The sequence below is a fragment of the Lepisma saccharinum genome, chromosome 5, assembly GCF_977018435.1.
Source record: "Lepisma saccharinum chromosome 5, izLepSacc3.1, whole genome shotgun sequence".
Lineage (NCBI taxonomy): Eukaryota > Metazoa > Arthropoda > Insecta > Zygentoma > Lepismatidae > Lepisma > Lepisma saccharinum.
In genome coordinates, this window is record NC_139233.1 from 6,791,880 (window position 1) to 6,819,039 (window position 27,160).

General features: G+C 37.6%; 1 protein-coding gene across 5 annotated transcripts in view; it reads left to right on the forward strand.

Annotated features, from left to right (window-relative positions):
• Positions 1-5,894: 5,894 nt before the first annotated feature.
• The window catches only part of LOC145987634 (uncharacterized), a 529,186-nt gene continuing 507,920 nt past the window's right edge, over positions 5,895-27,160 (forward strand). For 4 of the 5 annotated variants that reach the window (XM_083122085.1, XM_083122086.1, XM_083122090.1 and 1 more), the window contains exon 1: positions 13,071-13,211. In XM_083122085.1, coding sequence (XP_082978211.1) covers positions 13,196-13,211 — 16 coding nt within the window. In that variant the 5' untranslated portion in view covers positions 13,071-13,195. Of the gene's footprint in view, positions 5,969-13,070; positions 13,212-27,160 lie in introns of those variants that run through there. The other variant, XM_083122088.1, reaches the window with a different exon arrangement.

A 27,160-nucleotide genomic window follows, 5' to 3' on the forward strand; every position in this document is an offset into this window, starting at 1 on the left:
GTTCAGCGGAAATGAGTAACCCTCGATTACGCAACAAATGCTAAACAAGTATATTTTCATTGTTTAATTTAAGTACTTGGTAAGTCTTTCTTGGGGGGGGGGGGGCGGTCCGGACTCCCTGCACCCCCTAAATACGCCATCATTGTTTATATTATGAGATGAATTCGAGCCTTCTGCGAGTGGTCAGCGTCAGGCGCTTCGACGCCAGAGGTCCCAGGTTCGAACCTTGATTAAGGTGTGTGTGTGTATCATTGTGTTTATCATTCATCGTCACGATTAACCCAATATGTAAGCAAAGTAAAAAAATAGAAGCGAGACCGAGAAAAACTTCGTCGCTTACTAGAAGAGTCTTTTCTTCATACAGCTCCTACGCGTCACCTCGAGGTCGAACTGTTCAAGGTTTGAGTCCTGGCGAGGTATGGGTGTTCCTTTGCGAGGAATATTGCGTAATCATTCTTATATCATCCTTGCGAACCGGATCTATATCATATGTACGTAATCATGTATTCAAGTTGATGTAATACATATACTGTATATAGTATAGGAACCATTGCCATATTATATGAGGGGAAGGTTTAACTGGTCCAAACACCTCCCAATTGTTTAGTAAACATTATGCACTAATTGTGTAATCAAATAAAGAAAAAAAAGTTTAATAGATTTTTAGTTACGTATATTAATATCACACGCACACGCAAACGTATATTTTAAAAAAAATAAGTATAGCTCTAATAAATTCAAATACAGGGAGGTTATTTCAGTCGTTCACCGCCAGCGTGACGGCCGTTCCGCGGACTCTTCATGCAACAGGTCCCGGCAAATTGCGTTCAGGAAGTCCGTAACAGAAACCGCTTGTTTTGTAATGTTTCCACTTTTCACAATTACAGTTACAATTACAATTGAAATAAGCACGTACCTTGTCGCACGGATGCAGGAAAATGTGTCCTCCCAAATACAAATATTTCCGGCACCTTATTTCTGACATCTAATCTTAGATTAGACATCGCTACTTTATCCTCAGTTGACAGAAAGGGAAGACAGCATCCCGGCGCATAAAGCAAACCGAAAGCGTAAAATGATATTTAAAAGTAATAATAATGATGATCACTAACCTCCTGTGTTATAAGAGATGTTGAAAATGACTTCCTTCAACAGCAATACAACACGTTTCTTAGGTTCAAGAGATCCTGTCTATCGTAATCCCTGACCACTTTTCTGCAAGAATTCGTTTTCACGTAATTATCGTACATAAAAACTCTATGTTCAAGACTATATTTGTTTAACGACATAAGTAATGAATGAATAACAATTAACACACAATAAAGCACTGGCCACGAGTAAGCACATTACAATAACACAGTATACGCAACACGCGTACTGTTGAACGCAAACAGAATTGAACATGAACGAACACTGACGTCTGGTAGCCGACAGTGTTGCTAACCATTTTTCGGCAATGTCCCTACAGACGTAGTCAAAATGTCCCTACAACTGACCAAATGTCCCTACGCCAAGTAAAGTGACTAAAAAAAAAACACCTCATGAGCATGCAAACAGAAGATAAAATATACACATTTACTTACCAAATCTTTCTGCTCGGTGCTTCCACAATTAATGAAGGAGCGAATTTACAATACAGGACCTCTCCCCGATTTTTTGTAATATTTCGCATACTCACTAATTGAGGCCTCCTAATCACGAATTTCAAGTTAAGATTTGGGGGGTCACGTGTAGAAATTGCAAAATAAGTGACATTGAGTGGTCCGCGATCGGCACGATTGCTTATTATTTACCGGAAGATTTTGTGTTTCCAATACTTAAAAAACGAAATATACATTCCTGATATTACTACGACCCCAAATTTTAACTATGTTTGCCTATCCTAACCTAACCTAACCGTACCTGAATGGTTCGTGGGGCTATCCGTCAATGGTTTGTTGGGCTACCCGTGAATTTTTTTTTCGAGCCTAAATTTTAACTATGTTTGCCTAACCTAACTTAACCTAAACTTACCGAGAATGGTCAGTGGGGCTATTCCTGAATGGTTTTGCGGTAATTGTGATTACGAACCGATAAAAAATATTATTTTCGTAGCACTTTAACGGCAAACGTTCATCATCGAAGACGCCATTTTCGTATCCTGCAATTTTATGATTGATGTACTGTTGCCAAATTTACCTGTAATCAAATCAGTTCTTCTACATCGTGATTGTCGCTGTCACATGTAAGCACGTTCTTTGGGCAATATACTGAAATCCATAAGTTTATTAATTAGCCCACAGCCATCCTCCTGCACACTCCACCTAACAATCTGTACAACATTAACAACTTTTTTACTGTCTCTTCCGCCATTCTTACACGATCCATGCTCTCCAAGTATGAAATCAACAGTGTGGCAACGCTGTAGACAGCGTAACTAATTTTAATTTGTTCATATCAACAAATATGGCTACCATACTTGTATACGGAGAATCATTGCGAGAATTGAAAAGCTTATTTTACAACTTCTACACGTTAATGAACATTTTTTCCCCCTCACCCCAACATGTTAACTTGAGATAAATAATCACGAATAATTATTTCGTGAGTATAAGACGTAGCATAGAAATTACAGAAGGGTCCGGTATTGTAAATTCTTGCCTTAATGAATAATAGGGGTGTGCTGGACAGAATTTTTTGGATCGGGACGGTAATTTTTTTAAATCCCGACATTCGGGACTGAAAAATTTGCAATTTCCCGACCAAGTCGGAAAATTTTCTGGACGGGAAATGTTCGAAATTTCCCGAAGCACTGGAAATCTCGAATTTTACAAGTCATTTTCACTTTAAGTGATTGTTTTTGCATTTCTAGAATAAAAACTTACAACTTTCGATAAGTTCCAGAAACTTACAAGGCAGAAAACGTCGAGAATTAACGACTTTTTAAAGTAAAGAATCCAGCACACCCCTAATGAATAACGTTGAGTCGTTTACTGTTGATTATGTTATTTGAAGTCATACATGCTGCTGCTGTGAAGAGATAGATGTTGGTTGGTGATGCTGTATTTCCTGCATTCTTTAACAATTTTGGTCCCATTTTATTTCCCTTTTTTGTTTTTGTATCACTTAACATTGAAAATATTCTTTCCGTTTCCGCGTTAGAATGCGGCAATGTTAGCACTATTTTCGCGAGAGTGGAAATGTTTTCAAAAAGGAACTTGCCTTGAAAGTTTTTGGTAACCGATAACATGTTCCAAAATTCTGATGGAGATCTGTTAGTTAGTTCTTTTTTCTCCTCCTCGCTAAAGTATCCAGATAAACTAATTCATAAAATGTAATTTACCAAGATTGAAAAAAGTACCTACGTTTTCCCTCATTTGGCAAAATCTGTCCCTACGTTCCTACGCGGGCGAAATTTAGTGAAAAGTCCCTATGCGTAGGGACATGTCCCTACGGTTGGCATCACTGCCGACACGTGCAGTATGAAGCGCCCTCTCGCGGCTGACAACTCACCCAACCCCCGATAAGCTGCAGGCGCTGTCGCGACAACTGAGAATAAAGTAGCGATGACTAATCTAAGATTAGATGTCAGAAATAAGGTGCCAGAAATATTTGTATTTGGGAGGACACCTTTTCCTGCATCCGTGCGACAAGGTACGTGCTTATTTCAATTGTAATTGTAACTGTAATTGTGAAAAGTGGAAACATTACAAAACAAGCGGTTTCTGTTACGGACTTCCTGAACGCAATTTGCCGGGACCTGTTGCATGAAGAGTCCGCGGAACGGCCGTCACGCTGGCGGTGAACGACTGAAATAACCTCCCTGTATAAAAACAGTAGCTATTGTTAGTTAATACAATTAATGTACAGTGAGTGTAAAAAGTGTTTGGACACCATTGATGGTACGTAAACAGGGTATCCGCTCAGGGTTGTGGGTGCAGGTAGGCGAGTGGAATAAAAACCACATCATTCTACCTCATATACTTGTTTATCTGATACAACAGGAAAATACAAAATATAAAAAAGAAACCATCTAAAAACAATAACAACAAAAATATCACATATTTTGAACACAAAAAGTCTTTGGACACTTACCATCCTTGTCCATATTTTCTGCAAAAAAAAAAAAAACACGCATTTAATATTTTGTTGGATTTCCTTTGGCACGAATCACTGCCTGGAGCCTGTCTGGTACAGATTTAACCAGATCTGCAGTAATCTCAGGCGAAATGGCGTTCCATTCTTCCTGCAATACTAATTTTAGGTCGGATTTGTTGGATATGTTTCTCTTTCTTATCTGTTTCTCTAATACACTCCATAAATTTTCTATGGGGTTCAGATCTGGGGATTGAGGGGGGTGAAGTTGTTTTGGGGTGTTATATAACAGCCACAATTTTGTATTAAGGGCGGTATGCTTAGGATCGTTGTCCTGTTGAAACAAGTAATCATTACCCAAGTTCATTTGAGCCGCACTAGCGCTCAAATTATTCTTCAATATATCAATGAACATGTACTGGTCCATCGTTCCCTCTATGAAATTCAACTTGCCGACCCGGAAGCACTCGTACAACCCCATACTAAGAGTGAACCACCACCGTGTTTGACAGTTGGAATTAAGTTTCGCGGCTCCAACTCTGTATTTCTTTGCCGCCATACCATATGCCTACCATTCGACCCAAATAAGTTGAATTTGCTTTCGTCCAGAAAAATGACCTCGTTCCAGAAGTCTGCATCGTAATTGCGGTGGTATAGGGCAAATTGGAGGCGCTTCTTTCTGTTTATTGCACTAACCCAAAATTTCTTCTTTGCCACGCGTCCATGGTAGGAATTTCGGCGGCATACGTTACGAACTGTACTGAAGGAAACTTACTTACCTCGGTCTTGAAGGCTTGCAGCCAACGTCGGAGCACTAGTTTTGGGGTCTATTTTGATAGTTCGCAAAATAAACCGTTCGTCTTGCACAGAAAGCACTCTTGGTCGTCCACTCCTCGGCTTATTTTCTACTGTTTTTCTTTCGCCAAAGTAATCTATGATCACGTGCACTGTTGATTTAGGAATTCCGGACAAGCGTGATATTTCCCTTAACGATTTGCACTGGTTGTGTAGCCGGATAACTTGCCGACGTTCACAAACCCTGAACTCTCTCCTTCCTTGACCCATGTTGCACTATCGTGTTCCATGAGGCGGAGCTACTGCCAGTATTGAGACTTCCGAACTGACAGCTGTGAGCCTAGAGGTTGAATGGGTCAGTGGTACGTATATGGGAGTCCAGGTTCATTAATCGTGTTTCACAGAGGTCCTTTTTAATGTTTTTTTACTAAGTGTCCAAAGACTTTCTGTGCCCATAATTTGTGGCATTTTCGTTATAGTTGTTCATGGATTATTTATGTTTTGATATTTTTATCTCGTTGTTGTGCCAAGAAAGAAAGAATTTGAGGTAGAAACATTGCACTTTTATCCCGCTCACCTACCATCATTCACAACGCCAAGAGGATCCATTATTAACGTAACTACAGCAGTGTCCAAACACTTTTTACACTCACTGTAGGCCTATTTCAAGCTAATATTTATATCCTAATTGTTTAAAGAAAAAATATTTGACAGTTTAAAATGTTTATTAAAAATAAATATAGACAACTAAATTTGTAACTATTAAAATTGTACAATACTTATACTACATTAAGTGTAACCCCACATTTCTGTATATAGTATATGGCCATGATTGTAACATTAATTGTACTGAAATATACTTTATATTTATGTAACAAGGTGACCTGTTCTATACTACTACAGATAGAAATATCAACACTGTGGTCCACAGAACGATAATAAATTACAATTACAATGCACCGCATCTGCCTGGTTTTGACAAAATACGCGATACGTTCACTACACACAGTTCCAGCCACTTCCACCAGAGGGCGTTGCTGACAGGACACGTGCAGCGAAAGCAGGAAGGCTGACAGAATCGACAAGCCCGAAGATATCGGTAAGTAAAAACGGTTATTTTTCTTTACATTTCGTAATTATACAACTTGACTTTCTATAACTTCTTAATAATATAAATAAAACCCTCATTGTTCGCCGGTACCCGATAACAAATTAGTAAGAATTGAAGTCCCCCATTTTGATTAAAGTGCTTTATGTACTCTAAATGTCAGTATCAACGATGTTATGGGCCTACGTGAGCAGTTATTCATTATTTGTGAAGTGTTGTACAGTATATAGTTAGGAGCAGTGGGGGCGATGAGGGGGGCGGGAGGCAATTGCCCCCCACTTTTTGCAATTTTTGACCCCGAAATATACTCAACCTTATCTACAAAGGAAATTAAACTGTCCTTGTCCCCCCCCCCTGGTTTTGGAACCCAATCGCCGCCACTGGTTAGGAGCGTATATTCTAGGCTGAAAAAGCACTAACGATGCTGACCAAGGCAACATTTATTAGGCCTACATAATAAAATACTATACACGTAACGTTTCAACATATTTCTCATGTTGGGTGACACTTTCAATTTCTGATATCACTCAATTGTTGGTTGGTTCCTGGCTTATTTGTAAATTTAGATTTACCGAGACAAAGAATTATATACGTATATTGACAGGACAAGGAAGTGGTTGTCGTTGAAGGTATTAGCTCAGCCCACTGAACCCTGGCCAGAAAACAATGTCAAAATTAGTATTTGAACCTGCTGCCTCCACAAAACGATAATTCCATGTCCGCATAGAGCGTACCTTGTCAAAGCTTGTCCACCCCGTGGTATGAATTATGTTCAGAACGTTCCAGCGAAAACTACCAGCTACTCGGAGAGTAAAATGTTTTATGCGTAGCCAAATAAAATATTAGCGTCGTCTCCTTGCAATCAAGGAGTCCCAGGTTTGATACACTTCGCAGTGGTACGCATCCCACTTTAGATTGTTGTAAGTCGTGTCTCGATTAGCCTATCAAAGCTTTCTGACTTCAAATACCCTCTCATTTAGGTCTTTTCTGAAAGCGACGTTGGACAGTCACGTGTGTATGTGCGAATGAAAATGTTTGCTCTCCGTTTACGGCTCGTGTAAGGGGATCGTGAATGATTTTCTTGTCTACGGGAGGTGATAATTTATTTCTACCTAGGTAGATGTCAAGTGCCGTCGTACTTTCTAGAAGTGTGATCCTTGAGTTAATTGATGATGTGAGGGAAAAGCAGCAGTATTTGACAGTGACAACCCCGAGGAAAATTTATTTTGTTATTCTATTTTATCACCTAAATTCTTTAGACGTATATTCACTGGAACACTTACGCTTGGTCGAATGTGAGGTCTGATAAGCTTATTATTTAGTGTTACTTCATATATATATCAAGGGCAGCCCCCTCCCCCCCCACACACCCGCCAGTTGCGGCTTCACCTCGACGTTAATGTATTCAGGAGAAGCGACAACTCGTAAGTGTAATAGCAACCCTTATACACATACATCTTAGAGAAAGTGGAAAATATTGCACTGTTTATGACGCTAATGTTAAATGTGAACGTTTTCCGTTGTTTCTAGCTGGTGATGTGGTGTCATCAGTAGCGTACGCAGGATTTTATCAAAAGGGGGATGGGGGTTATTTCTAAAACTTTCTCCAAATTTACATTACCATTGTTTTTTATACTTTAATTAAATAATAATACTCGTAATTAATTAATAATACTTATAATTAATTAATTAGCTAAATTACTACTAATAATCCTACTAATACCACTACTACTATTAAGTAGTAGAGATCTACATAAATATAGTATTTATGAAAGCAATAGGACGAAATTACTTTCTAGTCATTCGATTTTTATGAAATTCTTGGAGCATTTCTTTGTATCTTTGTTACGAAATAATTGTGTGGTCAACGAGGTGACATTTTAAGTGTGAAGAAAATCCATAAAAACAAGAAAATATATTAAAATAAATTGAAATAATCAAGGTATGGAACTCATCCAAGGAGCTGCGATGGTCTGGTCGGTAGAGCATCTGACAACCACGCGGGAGATCCGGGTTCGATTCCTAGAATATGTTGGAATTTTCCCGCTTCTTCCCCGCATAAATGTTCCCAATCATTCACATCTGGATTGTCTCGCTGTTCTTACCAACAAAACATTTTGCAATATTAAGCATATTGTCGTTTGAATAATTGTCTAGTCAATACCTCTTAATTCGTGTACGTACAGAACAGTCTCAACAATAGTCCCACGCAACAGAGCTAGGTAAGAAACACTCGCGGTTAGAAAGAAATTAGCCTTTAGTTTGTGGTATGGAACATTAAACATAAATTATTAACCGAAAACTACTACATGTTAGCCAACTTATATTGAATAACAAATCCTTCCACCTTACAATATTTACGTGGTCTTTTCTTCTCTTCTCTGCGGTGCTAGAAAAACTACTACGTTTATTGTTTTACATACACATATTTGAGTATGTAAAGGGTATGGCAGGGACCACCTAAAGGCTCTGGTTTGGCGGTGTATAGATCCAGCAGTGGGTGGTTAGATGAAATAGGGGAAATAACAATGACAGTGCATTGCCGAAGCTAGCTGGAGAATACAGGAACCCCACAATCTCTGGCAGCGAGTCGTACGAGTTGGTAGTGGTTGTAGCACAGATAAACGTATTATAATATAATTATCTGTGGTGATAGTGAATAATTTGGTTTAGAGCTTATAATGACGTTTATAAAAGGCTGTCAAAATTATCTACACTTTTGCCACAACTTTTCTCAGGTTGGCCACACTGCCTTCAGCGCTTGTGTGCTGTAAGGTTGTACTTTTGTGGTCATATGGCCGAGGTTTGATCTTAATCGCTCAATTTTTCTTTCTTTTGTTACAGATTGAACATGGCCGCTCCACTGGCAGTGTGCACCAAGGAAGAACAGCGATTAGTGATCCGATTTCTTTGGTCTGAAGATGTGTCAGGGACTGGAATTCATCACAGCCTTTCAGTACAATACAGGGACAGCGCCTTACCATATAGATTTGTGTATAAGTTGATCGATAGGTTTAAAAATGGCTACACAAGCGTGAAACACGAAGCGTTGGATGCCCATCAACCTTCACTACAGATGGGAAGATTCAAAAAGCTTGAGAGATGATTCTGATGAACCGATGGTCACCCACCATCCAAAGAGATTATTCTGACATCATCGGATGTACTGAAAGCCTGCGATGAATTTCAGTCCCTGACACACCTACAGACCAGAGAAATCGGATGACTGATCGCTGTTCTTCCTTGGTGCACACTGCCAGTGGAGCGGCCATGTTTACACTGTAACAAAAGAAAGAAAAATGGAGCGATTAAGATCAAACCTCGGCCGCATGACCAAAAAAGTACAACCTTACAGCACACAATCGCTGAAGGTAGTGTGGCAAACCTGACAAAAGTTGTGGCAGAAGTGTAGATAATTTTTGACTTCCCCTCGTACATGAGCTCAACAAATGAACTAAGAACTGTTAGAGAATTGAATTTAATTAAGTTTGCATCTCACGTGTTATAAGTCGAGACTGATTTGTTTGGCATTGAACTGTGCAGTAAATCAAGGTAGTATTCCACATATTCTCGACCTCGACCACCCAATCTCCGCGTCGGAGAGTTCAGCAAAGCGCGCTACGACGTCAGGTGTCCCGAGTTCGAATCCGGTCCGGGGTCTTTGTGAGTGTCCCTTCATCAAATTAATCACATCGATCCTCAGCTTTGCGATTTGCCAAGCGAAGTAAAATTCACCAAATCAATCAATCGACCTCAGCCAGACTAGAGGTGATATACACGATCCCCATCCCTTCAGAGGATTCCGTGCTCTTAGCGAACACCGGAAGGAAAGGATTTGCAGGTGCGTGCTGTTAGCGAACACACAAACTTGCCCTGTCTTATTTGTCCTTGAAAGTGGTCAACATGCAAGTGTTGCCAGTGATACCTTATAATCATTTTGTGTTTAAAATTAGCTAAATGAAGGATCCTCAACAATTTAGGTTAACTACATGAAAGTTTTTGTTAAAATATTGATATATTTATCTTGAGCAACCTTTTGTTCTGACGTCACGGGAGAAAGCTTTTTAATTTTAGGCTAAATGCCTACATTGTTAGGTTAGGCTAGCTATGTTTAGTTCTCTTAGCCTAAATAATAATTTTTCATTGAATTTATGCTAATGAAGCCTAACCTAACAGGCCTGACCTGACCTAACCTCGTCTGACGTCAGAACACAAGGTAGCAAAACGGTTGTGCGACAAGGAAGACCCGATTGATCAGAGGTGAGTCAGGTCAGGTCAAGGCACCAGCCACTGAGGCGTTTCTCCACGCAAGTAGGCTTATCACTGGCAACACTTGCATGCTGACCATGTAGGTCCTGTTCCAATTACCTAAAAGTGGACCTAAAATAAAAACTCTAACCAAAATTGTCTTCTAAGGGAAAGTAAATTGTACTTTCCCCCCAGTTTTGGCACCCAATCGCTGCTACTGGCTACCAGGTGAAAATCTCTCTCTCTCTTTTTTTATTTTGGTTCATGGCCCGCTATGAAGGATCGTAGCGGGCTATGAGTTAATTCACATTTAGAATTCCTTATTGTAATAATTGCTAATGCGCATAATTTAATTTATAAATTTGCTATTTTCTAAACATAGAATTATCGTGGCTGTTCAATGGTTCTGGTATAAGAAAACAAAGGAAATTTTAAAACAATTTTAATTTGCGAAACTCAAAACTATCCAAATACTTCTGACCAGTATCGGTGATTGGGTGCCAAAACTGGGGAAGGGGAGGGGAGCAAGCGCAGTTATTTTCTCTTGGTAGACAAGCATTAAGAGGCCTTAGTACGGGGGCAACTGGCCCCAGTTCCTCCCAAGTAGCCATCACTGTAATATATATATAAAAACAACACGGATCTGCCCCCCCCCCCTCAAAAAAATCCTGGGCACGGACCTGTAAGTGAATATATGATTCTCTAACGCACAGCTACTAAACGACCATTTGTAAGCTGTACAATACCTGTCCTGGCTCCAGGGGCCACCCCGATGGTGCAGGTTACTTTGTAATCAGGGGTTCCGTTTTCGATAACTGGTGGAGGCTCATTGTGGTTCGGATCACATTTTAAACTGTAGATCTAGTCCCGACTAGCTTATTTCAGCATAAAGTGGACTTACGACACACTTTGACAATTTTTGTGCAAGTGTCCCATCGTCAGTTTCATCTAACCATTCAACCTCATCGCGATTAGTAAAAACGGTCAAGATAAGCGACGGAAAGGAAAACAAGTATAAGCAGACAAGAAATGTCCCGAGTATTACGTGTTTGAACAAATGCTTTGGCTGAAGCACAGAGTGTTCTTTCAATCAATCAACCCGCCTCACCAATCCGCATTCATCTTCATCGTCGCGATGGTGTTAACCTGGAGAGTAACAGCAACATAAAGAACCAAGCATATACCAGGCGCGGATCCACGGGGAGGGCGATAGGGGCTCCAATTTTTGAAGATTAAAATGTTGTACGTGATCACCAAGTTTAGCAGGCTCAAGAATAAAGTTTGATTTAAGCGCACTTTATGCTCATAATAGCCTAATCGGGACTGAACCCACAGTTTAACGGGATCCGAACCTGTGCAATATACCTCAATAGGGGACGGAACCAGACAACTTTTGATTGATTTGGTTATTTACACCGCTTGAGGCTATGAGGATGAGTGATGATATGAAATTGTTGAAGGCACACTCACGAAGAACACCCAGGCCTGGATTCGAACCCGAGAGTCCTGGATTCATACTGAAGTCCGAGACACCTTATAATATGCTTTTGTTTTCCTTGTTTATTCACTTCACTCCCATATCTGTTCAGTTTACCATGACAAAAGAAGGAAATAGGATAACGACATATAATAATAACCAACTATTCTAGTCCTGGACTCTATTTTTGCCAAATAATACTCTTTTCTCTGAAACATGGAAGTTAACTTGGTTGCTGTTTACAGTACTATATGTTGTTTATATAAACAGTGCAAGTGTAGGCTACAATGTATTCTCGATGATCAAGTGCCCCACTGAAATTCTTCGCCCCCTCCCATCTGTAACTTCTGGATCCGCCACTGGCATGTACCTGCGTAGTACAGTGCGATCCTTGAGTATTACCGTGCAAATTGTCCATGACTATTTTCATTAATTTTTCTCTTACATCCTGTGTGTTTTTAAGCGATGGATTTTATGTATGCTGGTGCAGAAGTTGTCAACATCTGGTTTTGAGTTTTCTTTTAATTCTTGAAGCTCTTATTTGGTCAAATAAAGTGCACGAACATGGTGATGGACAATTTGCACGGTAATACTCATGGATCCCACCGTACATTACTCTGTAATATTTAGTGCTTTTCTAAAGCTACTTTCTAAATATAACAATTGGCTGCTTTCCTCAAATCGCAACTTAAGAGATTGAAAAGTAACCTAGTTTTACAATTACTTTATTCTTAACAAGATACTCGTAAAACGTGTCGATTTTTTAAGGTTTACCATATACAATTAACGTGAATTTATATTAAATTTTAATAAACCTCATATGTTTAAATATGAAAATATAGAGGTAAAAAATGTGTAACTAAACCTTTGTACATGAAAACGCAAAGATTAACATTTTTTTTATCAAATCATAAATTTACAAAAGACTACTGAGGAAGTTTCTGTTAATTCCGTTCATGTCCATCGTTACCTAAAAAGAAACCAAGTTACAATTCCTCATTTGAAAAAATAAGTAATTGCTATTAGCGTTGCCCGAGGAAAGAACTATCTTCAAACACGGGTATGTAACACACAGCTATTGTTGAAATGTACGATCTCATGTTTTTTTCCTCATTAGAGATCCCAAATTTTTTGTTGCCCCATTTTCACCGCGCTCATATATTAGCACGATAAGGATCACAGGTGCCTGTAACTAACATGCGATTCTACAGCCAAAGAGAAGGATGAGTAACATCTGAAGCACTTATTGTGGCTAAGCTTGGTAAATGGAAAGATGCTGGAATGCCAACTTCTTGGTTCGACGCATGCGCAGTGCACCTGCTTCCTCGACGTCTGCCAAAGAGCTCTGCACGAAGCTATCAGCTTCTGGTAGGACGGTTTTAGATCCTTCAAGGAACACAAGGTACGACCCCCAGGAATGAACCGAAAAATGTCTCGCATCGAAACCTGTGCCGATTAACATTAGGGATGTGCGTGTGGTGCAAGATTACGGAATGACGATAGTTTCAGGTAAGCCATTTTGTTCTTAAATAGTTTTATTCCCCTTATCCCCCCTCATCCCTCGTGCCCTGTAGTGCGCGTGCTTCTTCGTTAGTGTACATTGGATGACACAGTACTTGCGAGAGAAAATAGCTCTCCTGAAAATACGATTCCGGTTCGTATTTCTGGCACGAGAGGCGCTTCAGGTGATTTCCACCATGACGTCATGGCGGGGCAACATTTCATCCTGTTATGTGCTTATAATTATCGACACATTCACGTCTCTGTTTTGCTTCAACTGTTTCCGGTCGTAAAGTGACTAAATTAATTTGTTTCATGTACAGTCAAATACAAAGGTAACACCAGGTAAATTGTCCACTACTATGCTATGTTCGTTAACTACTCAATGCCAGTTTCAAGAATTGAAACAAAACGATAACCAAACAGTTGACAAGTTCTGCAACAGCACCAGTATAAATGCATCCCTTTAAAACACACGGGTTATGAAAGAGAAATAAATAAATATAGCAGCAATAGACGTTTTTCTGTAATTATTATGCTTCACTGTACAGTGGGATCCATGAGTATTACCGTGCAAATTGTCCATGACTATTTTCATTAATTTTTCTCTTACATCCTGTGTGTTTTTATGCGATGTATTTTTATGTATGCTTGTGAAGAAGTAGTCAACAGCTTGTTTGAGTTTTCTTTTAATTCTTGAAGCTGTTATTGGGTCAAATAAAGTGCACGAACATGGTGATGGACAATTAGCAAGGTAATACTCATGGATCCCACTGTACAATCAGTGGCGAACAAAATAGTAGGCAAAATGTTCATTACGATTTTCATTGTTTCCTTCACATTGGTGTGTTTCTAAAGAAAATAATTCTTTTGATACACGAGCAGATATTATTCTCTACTTTATTTGTGGTTTTCTTTCAATTCACTCATTTCGGATTGTATGAGATAAAGAGAATGAACTTGGTGATGGACATTTTGCCTACTATTTCATCTGATTCTGTCTACATAGAGCTATTATATTTCTCGAATGAGCAAGGGCAAAAAACATCAGTGATTTTACATTGTATCAGATGCAAACTAATAAATTCTATTTTAGATTAGTCATATTTTCGTAACTTACTGGTGTCGAACTGACAACGAATCATACTTCTCTACTTCCTTTAGACAGGTATCATGGAAAGAAAATAATCTAGTGATCATTTACAATATCCTTGGATAAAATTGACACACAAGATGTTTGCCATGTGGTGATAGAATGTTGGATATGATTGGCTAGTCAAACAATCAGTACAGAATGATTTCTGTAAAAATTAGGTAGCTAGCCAGCAAGGTAATTTTATATAAGGTAGCGCCATCCGAAAATTGCCGATCATGCACGAGCGCGTGACGTCTTGTGGGAGGATCGGTTATGCTCGGTGCCCCTTCGGTTATGTTCGTTCGGGGCTTGGCCGAAGCAAACGGCCGCTATAATTTCTATGCGAGGTTCAGAGAGGGAAAGTGTTTTATTACTTTGAGGAGGGGGAATTATTAAATATCGAAATTTTGGGATGGTATTGAGGCATTCCTTTAATGATTAGTAACATGACTGATTGATTCAGTTGGTGTTTCAAAAGTCCACTTTATGCACAGAAAGGCTAATCGGGACTGGATCTACAGTTTAAAGTGGTATCCGAACTACTATGTCCCTCCACCGAGTATAGAACCCGGGATCCCTTGATTACAAGGCAACGACGCTACCATTTCGCCATCGGGGAGGCACTAGTAGTAACATAATTGAAAACTCGCAAACGTATTGTGAAAATCCATATTTTTCAAACTTTCTGATCGATGTGTTACAAAGATAGTTGCGCATGTTCTCATTTACCATGTCTTCATTCTATAATCATAGTATACTATAATTTTAACATGCTAAAGAAGAATTGCATGAATGAAAGAGTTAAAAAGGAAATTATCGTTTCATAGATTTATTTTGTTTATTTGTTTCACTCCGCTTTTCTGCCACTTTGGGCTAATCGCGAAGACAAGATAGTAAAATGTCACGTAATTGCCTTCTAACGACAGTAAAGGAAATTACACTTCTTGAATAAAATGTATATTCCGGTTTTATAACATTATGTACACGATATTGAGCATTGTATGAAATAAATATAATGCCCATTAATGAAGTTTTACTACTTCGTTCAATTTAATATTTCACAAATATAATGTGGATGATTTTGTACCTTTCTACTCAGTGTAAACAATGGATGTCATACTCTCCTTTCGTGGAAAATTTTCTTTAAAACAGTAAGTTCTTTGTGGTGTAGTTGACGTACTATATACTTGTGCCACGAGCTCGACATACAGAATAGCTTTTCCTGGTTATAGACGACTAAAATGTATTTGGAAATGTAATAGGAAAATTCAAGACAAAGTCCAAAAATGAAATTTTACTATTTAACGATTCATACCCTTGTACAGTCCTTCATTGTGATTTCTTGTAACTTATTTGCTATATTTTCATTTATGCTTCAGATATATTATCTTAACCTGTTCTAAACGTCACATGTACAAGGGAGAAATATAATTATCAACATTATTAACCTAATGGCAGTGAACATCAAGTTTAATCTAATTAATGATTATCAATTAAATGGACAGAGTTAATAGAAAAACTATTCTCTGAAGAATTAATTATGTCCTTTGAATTCGTAATTTGGCCCAAGTTTAGATTGCAGGGTGATAATCTCTTCATTACACACAAAATCGCATGACAAGATTTCGGTACATGTGTACTATATGACTGTATGTACGCCAGAAGTAGATTGCCGTTGTCATATTAGGGACTTCATGAAATTTCTACATCTCACGCCCTATCCTCAAAGGCATTATTACTGTTTGATTTTTACCATTACTACCTGACTTGTCCACCGCAAAGGAATATAAATTATATGGAATTGAAAACAAAAAATGCAGTAATAGTGGCAACATTCTCCTGACTATACGTTAGCTTACCGTGTTGTCCTTTGCATCTCGCTTTGGCTTTGCTTAATATTATCAATGAGCTAAATTTTCCGTGTGTTCGTAAATCCCTTCCTGTACGCTTGAATTAGTAGGTTAGGTGAATTAGGTTTGGTGTTCTTAGCATCCAGTTTGGAGTAGGTTCGGCTAGTTAAGGGTGTTGCATTCGTATTTGTACACTTTCGCTCTTCGCTTGCACGTACACGTATTATAGCTTTTAATACGCAAAACGATTTCACACAACTGTAACTTATCAGCACGGTAACTTGTACAACCTCACTTTGATATCGAAAATTAACATTTTATGGAAATTACAAACTGGACTTGCGTTTTCAAGGTTTGGGGTTTTATTTACAACACAAATTTTGTAGCACGAAATGCCAATCTTACACTCTACTTCCTCATCCTCCTGTACCTAAAATTTCCGAAAATATGGAACACAGAGACCCGAACATAATTAATACGAAATTAAATAAAACAAACTTTTAAACAAATTATTAGTGTAATGTGATTTACAATTAGAGAGAGTTCAAACATATTTCATCAATTGCAAAACATCACCTAATATACCTGGCCGGCAACGAAATGAATTTGACACCCATCTTCTTAACGTAGAAAGTCCAAGTAAAGGTATACCAACTGTATTTCTCAAATAAACGTAACATTTTTTTGAAACTGCTCGAAGAGTCAACGCTTTGCTTATATCATCTTTAGTCCATAGGGATTTCGTTTTACCGTGTACTAAGTATTGTATTTGAGTGTCACTGAACACTTTCCCCAAGATATTCGTGAGTTTTCTTGTTACATTGTCGGTTAGGTTATGTTGATGATCTTGAACTTGTTTAGTTTTTTTGGTTAAAGCAAGTTGCAAGAGCTTGTTCTTAATCTTTAACTTATTAATTTCTTTATGTAAACGTGTGTTGTTCTTCTGTAAGCGATTAATAGTGTTTTCCAACAACGAAACATTGCTAGCAGTTTCTGTACCTACGTCTATTTTTCTTTTTTTCGGCGACATAGTATTTATCTTATTTATGGAACGTTTCCTTATTTCACACCTTTCGTAGCGTACATCTCCACAGTCTTTATCAGCACATCCTAAAAATGATTCATGTTTTGAAGAGGAAGGTTCAGGAGAATTTGCTACATCACATTCTCTATTATTTTGCACAGAAGTAATATGGTGTAATTTTAGTGATGGCACTGCAGTTGGCTTCAGTACTTTCTTTGTTGGCAAACACAGAAGTTCTGCTCTTAGATCTCGCACATAGTCTTCTTTACAAAAATGGGCACTGCACACTCTCGCATTTTTAATATTAATATTATGTTCTCGATCACAAGCACGAATCCACTGTTTACTTACACGAGTATCAGCTGGAAATCTATGATATTTTATATCACTTCCTTTACTTTTTTGGTTATAATTCTCACAGCTTGTTACTGCACAATTAGGCATGATTATAGGTGGAATGAACAAAACAATCTCATTTCAAGAGAAATAATACAATAAAAATATAACGATTGCGACAAAATCAATAACCTGTTTGTTCCGATTTTTGCGACGTGTTAGTAGCTAAATGTACCCCACACCAAACTTAATGCACATAGCACCCACACAAACTTAATGCACATAGCAATGAGCACCGTCAAACCCGATCCTCCCAGATGACGTAATGCATACGTACTTCACATAGCAACGAGCACCCCCTGGCTAGCCAGTTTGAAAGCGACTCAATTATAGTTCGATCCTATTTCAGTGTCCTGTAGGCGATTTAATTAAGAAATTGTGTTGCGAGTGCATTGCGAATTACTCATCCACACATATAGTTGAGGTTTTATCTTCTTTCTGCTAATCAGGGCAATAAAGAAACACTCATGTAGCTACAAGCAGGTCATTGTGAGAGTTATTGCTTTCTTAGAGCCTGACCATTACTTATTAATTTTTACTTAAATCATTGAACAAATTTAACTTTTTGCTTTGGATTATTTGCAGTAGCAGTAAAGATGACTAGAGTATAATATTAAAAATAATTATTAACCATGTAATAAATCATTAATTTTCTTACTTTGAATGTTGGGAGAAAAGATTAATTAATGTTCTTTTCTCTTGATCTTGTATTTTTCATCCATTATTACTGCATTTTGAAATACTTTTTAATCAAGAACTCTCGATATGCAGTGTGTGTCAAAATTCGCTCAACACTAAATTTGATTGCTCAAAATATGGAAACTAGAAAATATATTCATTTTGCATTATGGAGTCTCATCTGTTCAGATATTTTTAATACCCGTAGTTGGTAGTTCATTTAATAATGGTTCGGATCGGAACTAATTTTTTTTCAGACTCCAATTTTGTAAGGAAAAAGTTATGAGGAATCGTCACTGGTTTTATGATTGTCGCCATGGTAATCTGTTGTTTACGATCAGTACAGGTTATGTGCGACATTTGATGAGTTTTGAAATAACTATTTTATGATCGAAGGGGAAAAGTGGCGTTTTAGTGTCATATCATCTTAGAAACACTAGCAGCACAGAATTTTCATTATATATTAAGCACACGCAAACATGTATCCAGGTGACCATACAGTCGTAATGAAAATAGTCATAATCTTACTCCAATTTTAATGAGGAAAAATCCCTTTGATATCCACTTTTCAACATTTCCGAAGGACTCGAGGCAATTTCTTTCTCCGTGCCCACCGAGATTGTTGTATTGGTGCAGGTAGAAGTTAGTGAAAAGCCCCACAACTGCGTCAGTCTCTACCGTCTGTGGGGACCTCTTTTATTTTGAGTTGGAGAGGGACGCAAGGCTGCTTGCACCGTACAGCCTTGCGTCGGAGAACCAACTGTTCTGGTGTATCCTCTTCCCTTGGAAGTAGGCTTGTTTAGGTTAGTATTCGAATTCATCCTACTTAGACCAAACCACGAATTGATACGTCTTCACCATGTAAATTTCACCATTAAGGACTTTTGAATACTGCCCAACTGAACGGGAGGCTTGTAAAAACACATGATATTAGCCTGTATGTGTTCTTATTATTATGAAGTGCTATGTTGATAGCTTCAAGTTGAAAATTAATTTTAAAAGCTGTCAACAGGTGGTACGACATATACATTGAATTCAAATTTCTTCAAAGTAAAATACGAATCGTCAGCAAAGTAATCGAGAAATTTTTACCGAACTTGAAGGGAAACTACAAGAAGTGCTATTTTTTTTTACAAAACTTGAATGAAAATATGGTTACTCTTAAGGACTTGAGTACGAATATTTAATATTTGCTTATAAGAAAAGAAAACACAGGAACGTACTGTAAATTGAACCAGCCTATTGGTACATAGACGAAGAGCTTTTTGATCTGTCACCTCAATTTTCTGAGGGGACAGGCGTTGGCAGTGTAATGCCAATGGTGTGTAATGCTCGTTCTTCCCGAGAAGGCTCCAGGTGTAATCACTGTCGTCTGTGTTCGCCCCAAAATTAATTGAAACATAACTACGCAGAGAAGATATTGTCTTTAGATCTACCCGTTCCCGAGGAGTGGTGACTTGTTGTCATTGCTGAAAAGTCTCACATTTGAGTAAGAAATAAGTGGAACAGATTTTGTCTTCAGTCATATGGTCCAACGGAGAAGCTTCAGGAGTACGCCTTGCCGTCTGCGCTCTTCCCAAAATTAATTGAAATATAAATTAACGACGCAGACATTGTCTTAAGTTTTACCGTTCATAAAGAAGGTGTGAACTGTTGACACTGCTCTTAAGTCCGTGCTCCCACAATAATAATAGAAAAAAAGTAAGGGATTTTGTCTAAGTAATAGTTCATCGGGAAGGCTTCAGGAGTTTCCCACTGCCGTCTATGGTTCACGAAAATCCATGGTTAAAGCCATTCAGTAGACAATGGTGTATGACCCAAGTTTTATAGTGTGTCAGGGCTTTCTAGGCGATTACTTTTCCCACGTATTTCCAACGCAAGGAAGTGGCAACATTATTATTATTATTATTTAAAAGGTGAATTTATTGTCGGGACTCCTGACTAACTATGAACGCAAAAGAATCATGCTCCACTGCTACTTATACCTTTACAAATATGTAACATGAAGTAATCCGCTACATCTGAATTATTATTTTAGTTAAGTGAATAGCTCTGCTATAAAAAATCCGTATTACATAGAAGACCCTGTTGGATGTTTCAATTAAAACTGATCTAGCTTTAGCATGAATTCGACGCATGCTAATTTATTACTTCATGAAAATATTTTTTATGCAGTTCAATTCATTTATATATTTTTTTGACAATAAATAGCGACTAACTACTTATTGCTTCTATTTTATTACAAATTTAAACTTACGCTATTCGTTTTTGCATAATACCTAAAGGGCGCATCCAGTCAAAATACTTTTCAGTCTATAAGATATGCACATTTAACTTTTCCGATTTTGGCGTAAAATGTAGTATTTTGTACATCCACGTGCCCTTATTTTAAACTTTTGTTCTCTCGTGTTGCATAAGAGCGTAACTTTAATTAGAAAAACTTTAAAATATGGGTTTCTCTAAGATCAATACAAATATGTAGAATTATGATGTAATTTGTCGATATTTCAGGTTTATATGCGACAAAATGTGGGAATAAAAATATTACACAAAATCCAGACTCAATTTATAACTTATGAGTCATTGGTATTGCATACGATGTGCCAGGTATTAATCAGAAGATTATTGAAGTACATTATTTGATTATAATTGTTCTTATAGTGCTTAAACACTACTTTTACCTGGATCAACTCTGCACTTATGTTTTTTCATCAACATCCAGTAAGCTCTAATTACCATAGCAACTGAAGACAATTGATTAGTCATCGTTAAACTGTTCAGCAATGTATTTTCCAAACTCAGTTTGGGTCTCCCAGCTGTTGCAGTGGTAGCGTCATCGCCTTGTAATCAAGGGGTCCCGGGTTCGATACCTGGTGGAGGGACATAGTGGTTCGGATCCCACTTTAAACTGTAGGTCCAGTCCCGATTAGCCTTACTGTGCATAAAGTGGACTTAAAACACCAACTCAATCAATCAATCGAAACTCGGTTATTTTTTGTTGCTTCTTCTTGTTGTTGTTAATAGGCAGAGATAGACACATGCGGGACTTCACATACCGTCCTAGTTAGTTGCGACCATTCACGCAAGTGCGCATGTGCTAACTGGATGGTAAAATAGGGCTGGTGGCTACAAGTGGAACGCAGACGGGGAAGCATGTGCCGTGCAAATCGTCTGCTTCTGTACATGTACATCACGGAGGCAACACAATTCACACTATTGAGAAAATGGTCCAGTCTGACATGTGCAGTGTAGCATATAACTTTAGTGTGAAAGGTTGAATTTATTTCTGAAGGTTTGTTTCCAGGTGACACATGTCACTTGTCGCTTCAGCCTTAAAGCTCCCTTATACTTTGTTCAATTAACACAAAAATGTGTAGTCCATGAGTAGAAATTTTATGTCTATGAGCCTGCCCATTAGCATCTGGGTTCGAGTCCCAGTGGAGATCCATGTGCAGTGGTTTGTATTCCACTTTAAACTAGTAATGACACAAGATCAGTCCGTAATATTTTTTTCTGAGTTATACATGAATATTTATTATTTTTAATTAGACTGGCTGATTCTTAAATATTTACGTTCTTTGGTAGTAAGTGGGTTGATATGTTGTGTATACATTTTTTTATTGTGTGTGAATGTTTTTTTGGGGGGCTTTTAAATTATTGGCCTTTGGGATGGAGAGAGCCGATCATCAGAATTTTCCATAACAGGGGCCTATAAAAAGGAAAAAATGGAAAAGTGCTCAGACATTGTTTTGTTTTAGCTGAGCACTGTGGGACAAGCAGGAGAGCCTGCAATAGTTCCTTTTCTGCATCTTTCCTGGTAAACAAAGAACTATAAATTGTCAATAAACCAGCAGGGTTAGAGATTTTTCTAAATGTACACTTTTTAAAGTTTTTTTTTTTTACTTTGGCGTAGGGATGTGACGACCTCACCGCCCAGTGGTTGTTCACTGCAGTTAGTAAACCAACAGAGTGAAATGGTCAACATTTTACTTTGTTGGGATATATTGAGATGTCCAGTCATGCTCTATGAGCGTCCCACAATTAGTAGAGGTGGGCTATGGTTGGTGGACGATTATGTGATCCTCCCAGCTAGATCCGAGGGATCCGCTGACCAACGGTCCTCCATTCATATTGGGGGTTATACGTAGAGCTGACAACTCTGCACTGTAAAAAGACATGTCAAGAAACAGCAATATGAGGCCATGGATGTTCCCAAGGTAAAATATTCTGGAGGTAAAATAGTCCCCCATTCGGATCTCCGGGCGGGGATTACTTTGAGAGGTCACTGGTTGTACAGCGTCTCTCAAAAGTTTTAGGACAACAACATTTTAAACTAGGCAACCCAAATTACGTAAGGCGCTGGTGGGTTGCGTGTAGAGTTAGGCTCAATTTCAGGGTTGCCATATGCACAACAGATATTTATGAAATACGCGAAAGGAATCAAACCAAGTATTATTGTATAAAATTAAAAAAATAAAAGTTTTGCATTTGTCGCAAATAAGAAATACTTTCTGAAAGAAAGAAAATCGATATTCTAGTATTTCATCGCTGATGAGTCTACACAAAGAAAAAGAGGAGAGAGGAAACGAAAAGGGACAACAAATGAAAGGAGAAAAAAGAGAGAGCGAAAGGGGAAGAGGAAAAGTAACGGAGGGAAGAGAAGATACGACAGATGTGGATAGGAGAAGTAATGAGGAGAAAAGGAAAAGATGGAAAAGAGAGATGAGATGTCTTTCTTCGTTTTCAGGGATGGTTCAAATGTATTTTTTTTTATTTCTTTACAACAGAAAGGATGTTTAAGAGGTGATGAACTGATGATTCGAATTGAGAATGGGCAGTAAAAACGTAGTCGAAAGAAGGTGAAGTTGCAAAAAAAAGCCGTTAAGACCTAAAAAAGGCTAAAAAAGAACCAATAAGCCAAAAAAGGACAAATAAAACCCACCTTTTTCTGGCCTACAATGACCCAAAATGAACATATATTATGTTGGGAATCGTTTTCGGACACTAGGAAAAAGAAGAATTTTTCCTCAACTTCCGAGACCTAATCATAAGCAACAAAATCTAAAAGTTCTAAAATTTAATACAGGAAAATTTGCTGATGAAAGAATTAAGAAAGATTACTCAATTAAATTGTCAAATAGATTCGATGTTTTGCAGGATGTAAGTGATGAAAATTTAAATAAACATACGTAAATAAGAATTGGGAGCATATACCAGTACTTAATGCAATTGAATCAGCAGCTAAATAAAGTATAGGATATCATATACCAAGAATACGGAAGCCGTATAATGAATGTCATAACCTAATAGAAATAAGAAATCAGGCTAGACTTAGGTGGTTAAATAACTCTGATGACACAAATTTAAGCAATTATAATAGCATAAAGCGAGAAGTTAACTTCAGCATGTAGAAGTAAAAAAAAGAGATTACTTGTAAAGCAAAATTAACGAAATTGAAACAAACAACAAAAATTAAAATATAAGAGATTTATATAAAGGTGTAAATGAATTTAGAAAGGGATAAAATATATCTTGATAAAAGATAAAAACGGTGAGCCGGCTCCCGTGGCGAAGTGGTTAGCACATCGCGCTACGACGTCAGGAGTCCTGGGTTTGAATCCCGGCCTGGGCATGGATGTTTGTGAGTGTCCCTTCATCAATTTTATCATATCCCTCATCCCCAGCTTCGCAAATTAGCCAAAAGTGGCACAAAAAGCTAAGTAAAACAAAGCAAATCAATCATAAAACGGTGAATTTTTTGGCTGATTCAAGCGATATTTTGAATAGATGGAAGAAGCACTTTAATGACCTTTTAAATATTCATCTAGGAGATAAATCAGAAGTAAATGACGTACACACAACAGTATCTTTAGTTCTAGAACCTAACTTGACTAAATTAAAGATGCTATTAAAAGGCTAAAGAATAACAAAGCACCTGGCATAGATTTTATACCAACGGAGTTAATTAAATATGGTAGGAATTCGTTAATATGTCAAATTCATAAATTAATTTGTTTAATATGGAATAAAGAAGAAATCCCTCAACGATGTAAAGAATCCATCATTGTTCCTGTGTTTAAAAAAGGTGATAAAATTATCTGTAATAAGTACCGTCGAATTTCTCTACTCTCAACATCACAATTATAAAATATTATCTAACATTCTTTTAACAAGACTAAGCCCATATACTAATAAAATTATAGGTGATTATCAATGTGGATTTAAAAGTAACAGATCAACTACATATGAAATTTTTCACATCAGACAGACACTTCAGATAAAGTGGGAATATAATCAAAATGTCAATCAGCTATTCATTGATTTTAAAAAAAGTATATGATTCGGTGAAAAGAGATAAATTATATAATATATTAGTCGAGTTTGGAATACCTAAGAAGAGTGTTAATATGATAAAAGACTGCAACAGTGAAACAGAAAGTAAAATTCGTGTGGGTATTAATATGTCTGACAAATTTACAATTCATGATGGGTTAAGACAGGAAGATGCATTATATCCATTGATCTTTAATTTTGCTTTAGAAAATGCTGTTAGGAAGGTAAAGGAAACTAATGATGGACTAAAATTAAACGTTCTGACTCAGTTGTTTAGCATATGCAGATGATGCAGTCTTACTAGGGGATGATGTAAATACAAAATAATGCTAAAATATTTTTTAAAGCAGCTGAAGAAATAGGTTTGGAAGTTATCAAAGAGAAAACTAAATATATTCTTACAGGCCGAAACCAAATGTTAGGAAATAATAAAAATCTAATTATTGATAACAACTCGTTTGAACCAGTTTCCAAATTCAAGTACTAGTGATCGTTTTGCAATATTTATATAAATGTCTGCATATGTCTATAAAAATAAGCGGGCATTACAGGCCGCAAATGTCGGCATCTCCGTCAGCGCCGCCCGCCACGCTTCTCCCGATCTCTCGGCTGCAGATCGAAATGAACGCACGGTAGTTGCTGGTGGCTACAAGTGGTCCCTTAAACTTGGTCCCTTACATTGAAAGAGGAACATAAATTAAGAGTATTTGAAAATAAGATCCTTCGGAAAATATTTGGACCTAAAAGGGATGAGGAGACAGGTGAGTGGAGAACGTTACATAATTTAGAACTATATAATTTGTATTAATCTCCAGATATAATTACAATGATTAAATCAAGAAGACTTAGGTGGGCAGGTCGTTTGTGCAGATGGAATAGCTTTAGTTTAGTTTAATTTAGTTTGTTCCACCTCAATATGAGTAAATTCTGTGGTCCCGAAGATTTCCTCGATTTATAACAATGTCAGGTCTAATTCTTCAGACCCTATAAAAATGTTGCTTATAATTTGAACATGCAGAATCGTAAATATTATGTGGCATTATTCATATAATTTGCCTCCTCTGAGTATCATAATGCTGCCTTATCATTTCTAACCTCTATAATGTGTGAGAACGTAAATATTTCACTACAGAGTTGTACATCTAGTAAAAGGGCCTGTGACTAAGTTGGCTCTCAAATGTTAACGCGTATATTGCCAAATTATCAAATCTTCACTTTGAGATATTTCGAGGTGGACAACTTGCGAAGTGTGCATATACTTATCTCCTTTTGAATTTTTTCAATCTCAATTCAATGCGTTAAGTTGACAACACAGGTTACTATGAATCAAAAACTCGAGACTGTTAGCAGTACAAAAGTTCGACATTTGGAACACGCTGCCAGATGGCAGGCCAATCGATTTTAAACAATTTAATATTCAGTAATGACTACAAATAGAATGCGTAGGCTAGTGTATGAACCTGATTAGAAACTTAGTTATTTTTACATTAAATAACTTAATTAAGGAGATCTTAGTTTACGTGGTGAATTATTAAAGAAGTTAAACTTGATTGTCTGCCGGGTTTTCAAAAGTCTTTGTAAAAGAAAGTGGTTTGGAACGAATCGGTAGGTGGCTCCTCTGGGCAACGTCTCGTCCGCACAGACTACATGTATTATAGGGAGTTTGGGATCTTGTTTATTCTTGATCTACGCAATCAAGTCTTGATCAACAAAACACGTTAGAGGAGAGGGAAAAACAAGCAGAGGAAATGGAGAACATACGAAGAGAACAAAGGAGTTATCGCGCTGCAGGCATCAACATTCCCGGATGATAAGAACAGCAATTGACTTCTCAGGTTCTGAGTAGCTTCTGGTTGAAAAGCAACAGTAAAACGGAAGTGGAAGGCCTGAAGACGCTTACTTCCGGAAAATATTGAATGAATGCTAATACTAATTGTCCTGTACCGTACAGCACATTCGCGGATAGAAGTAAATGCTACTATTTGGTGGGAGCAAGAAGGAGTCTAAATTTCATCTTGCACAGACATAACTGTATATTTGAGTTTATAAAACCAACTCGCTCTCACCATTAGCTTAGAAATGTGAGAAAAACGACACAATTACATTGAAATGCAAGCGATACTAGTAAACAGTTTAGTAAGAGGAATAATTTTAAAATATTTGTGTTGAAATTTTTATGAATCTGGTCCAGGTGTATCCGTAATATTTATCAGTGATTCATATGGAAAGACAAATTGTTAGAAGCCCCCAAGCTGCATGTTGTGGACGTAGCAAAATGTTCATTGAGTTGAAAAAAGCAGAAAGGTTATACTAATAATGGTGAGCATTCAAAGATACATTTTAGAAGTAAACATCATTCTAAAACTATTAAGTACGTACGACAACAGCCATACATCTTAATCGTTTCCGGGATTGCGAGCAACCCCAATGAAACCTGATTTATTGTCCAACACAATTTTAGCTCGAGGGAAGTTTAGCCGGGGAATACCAGACACAAATGTGGGCACAAACGAGGAAAAATTTCCCTCATCGTCATAAATAC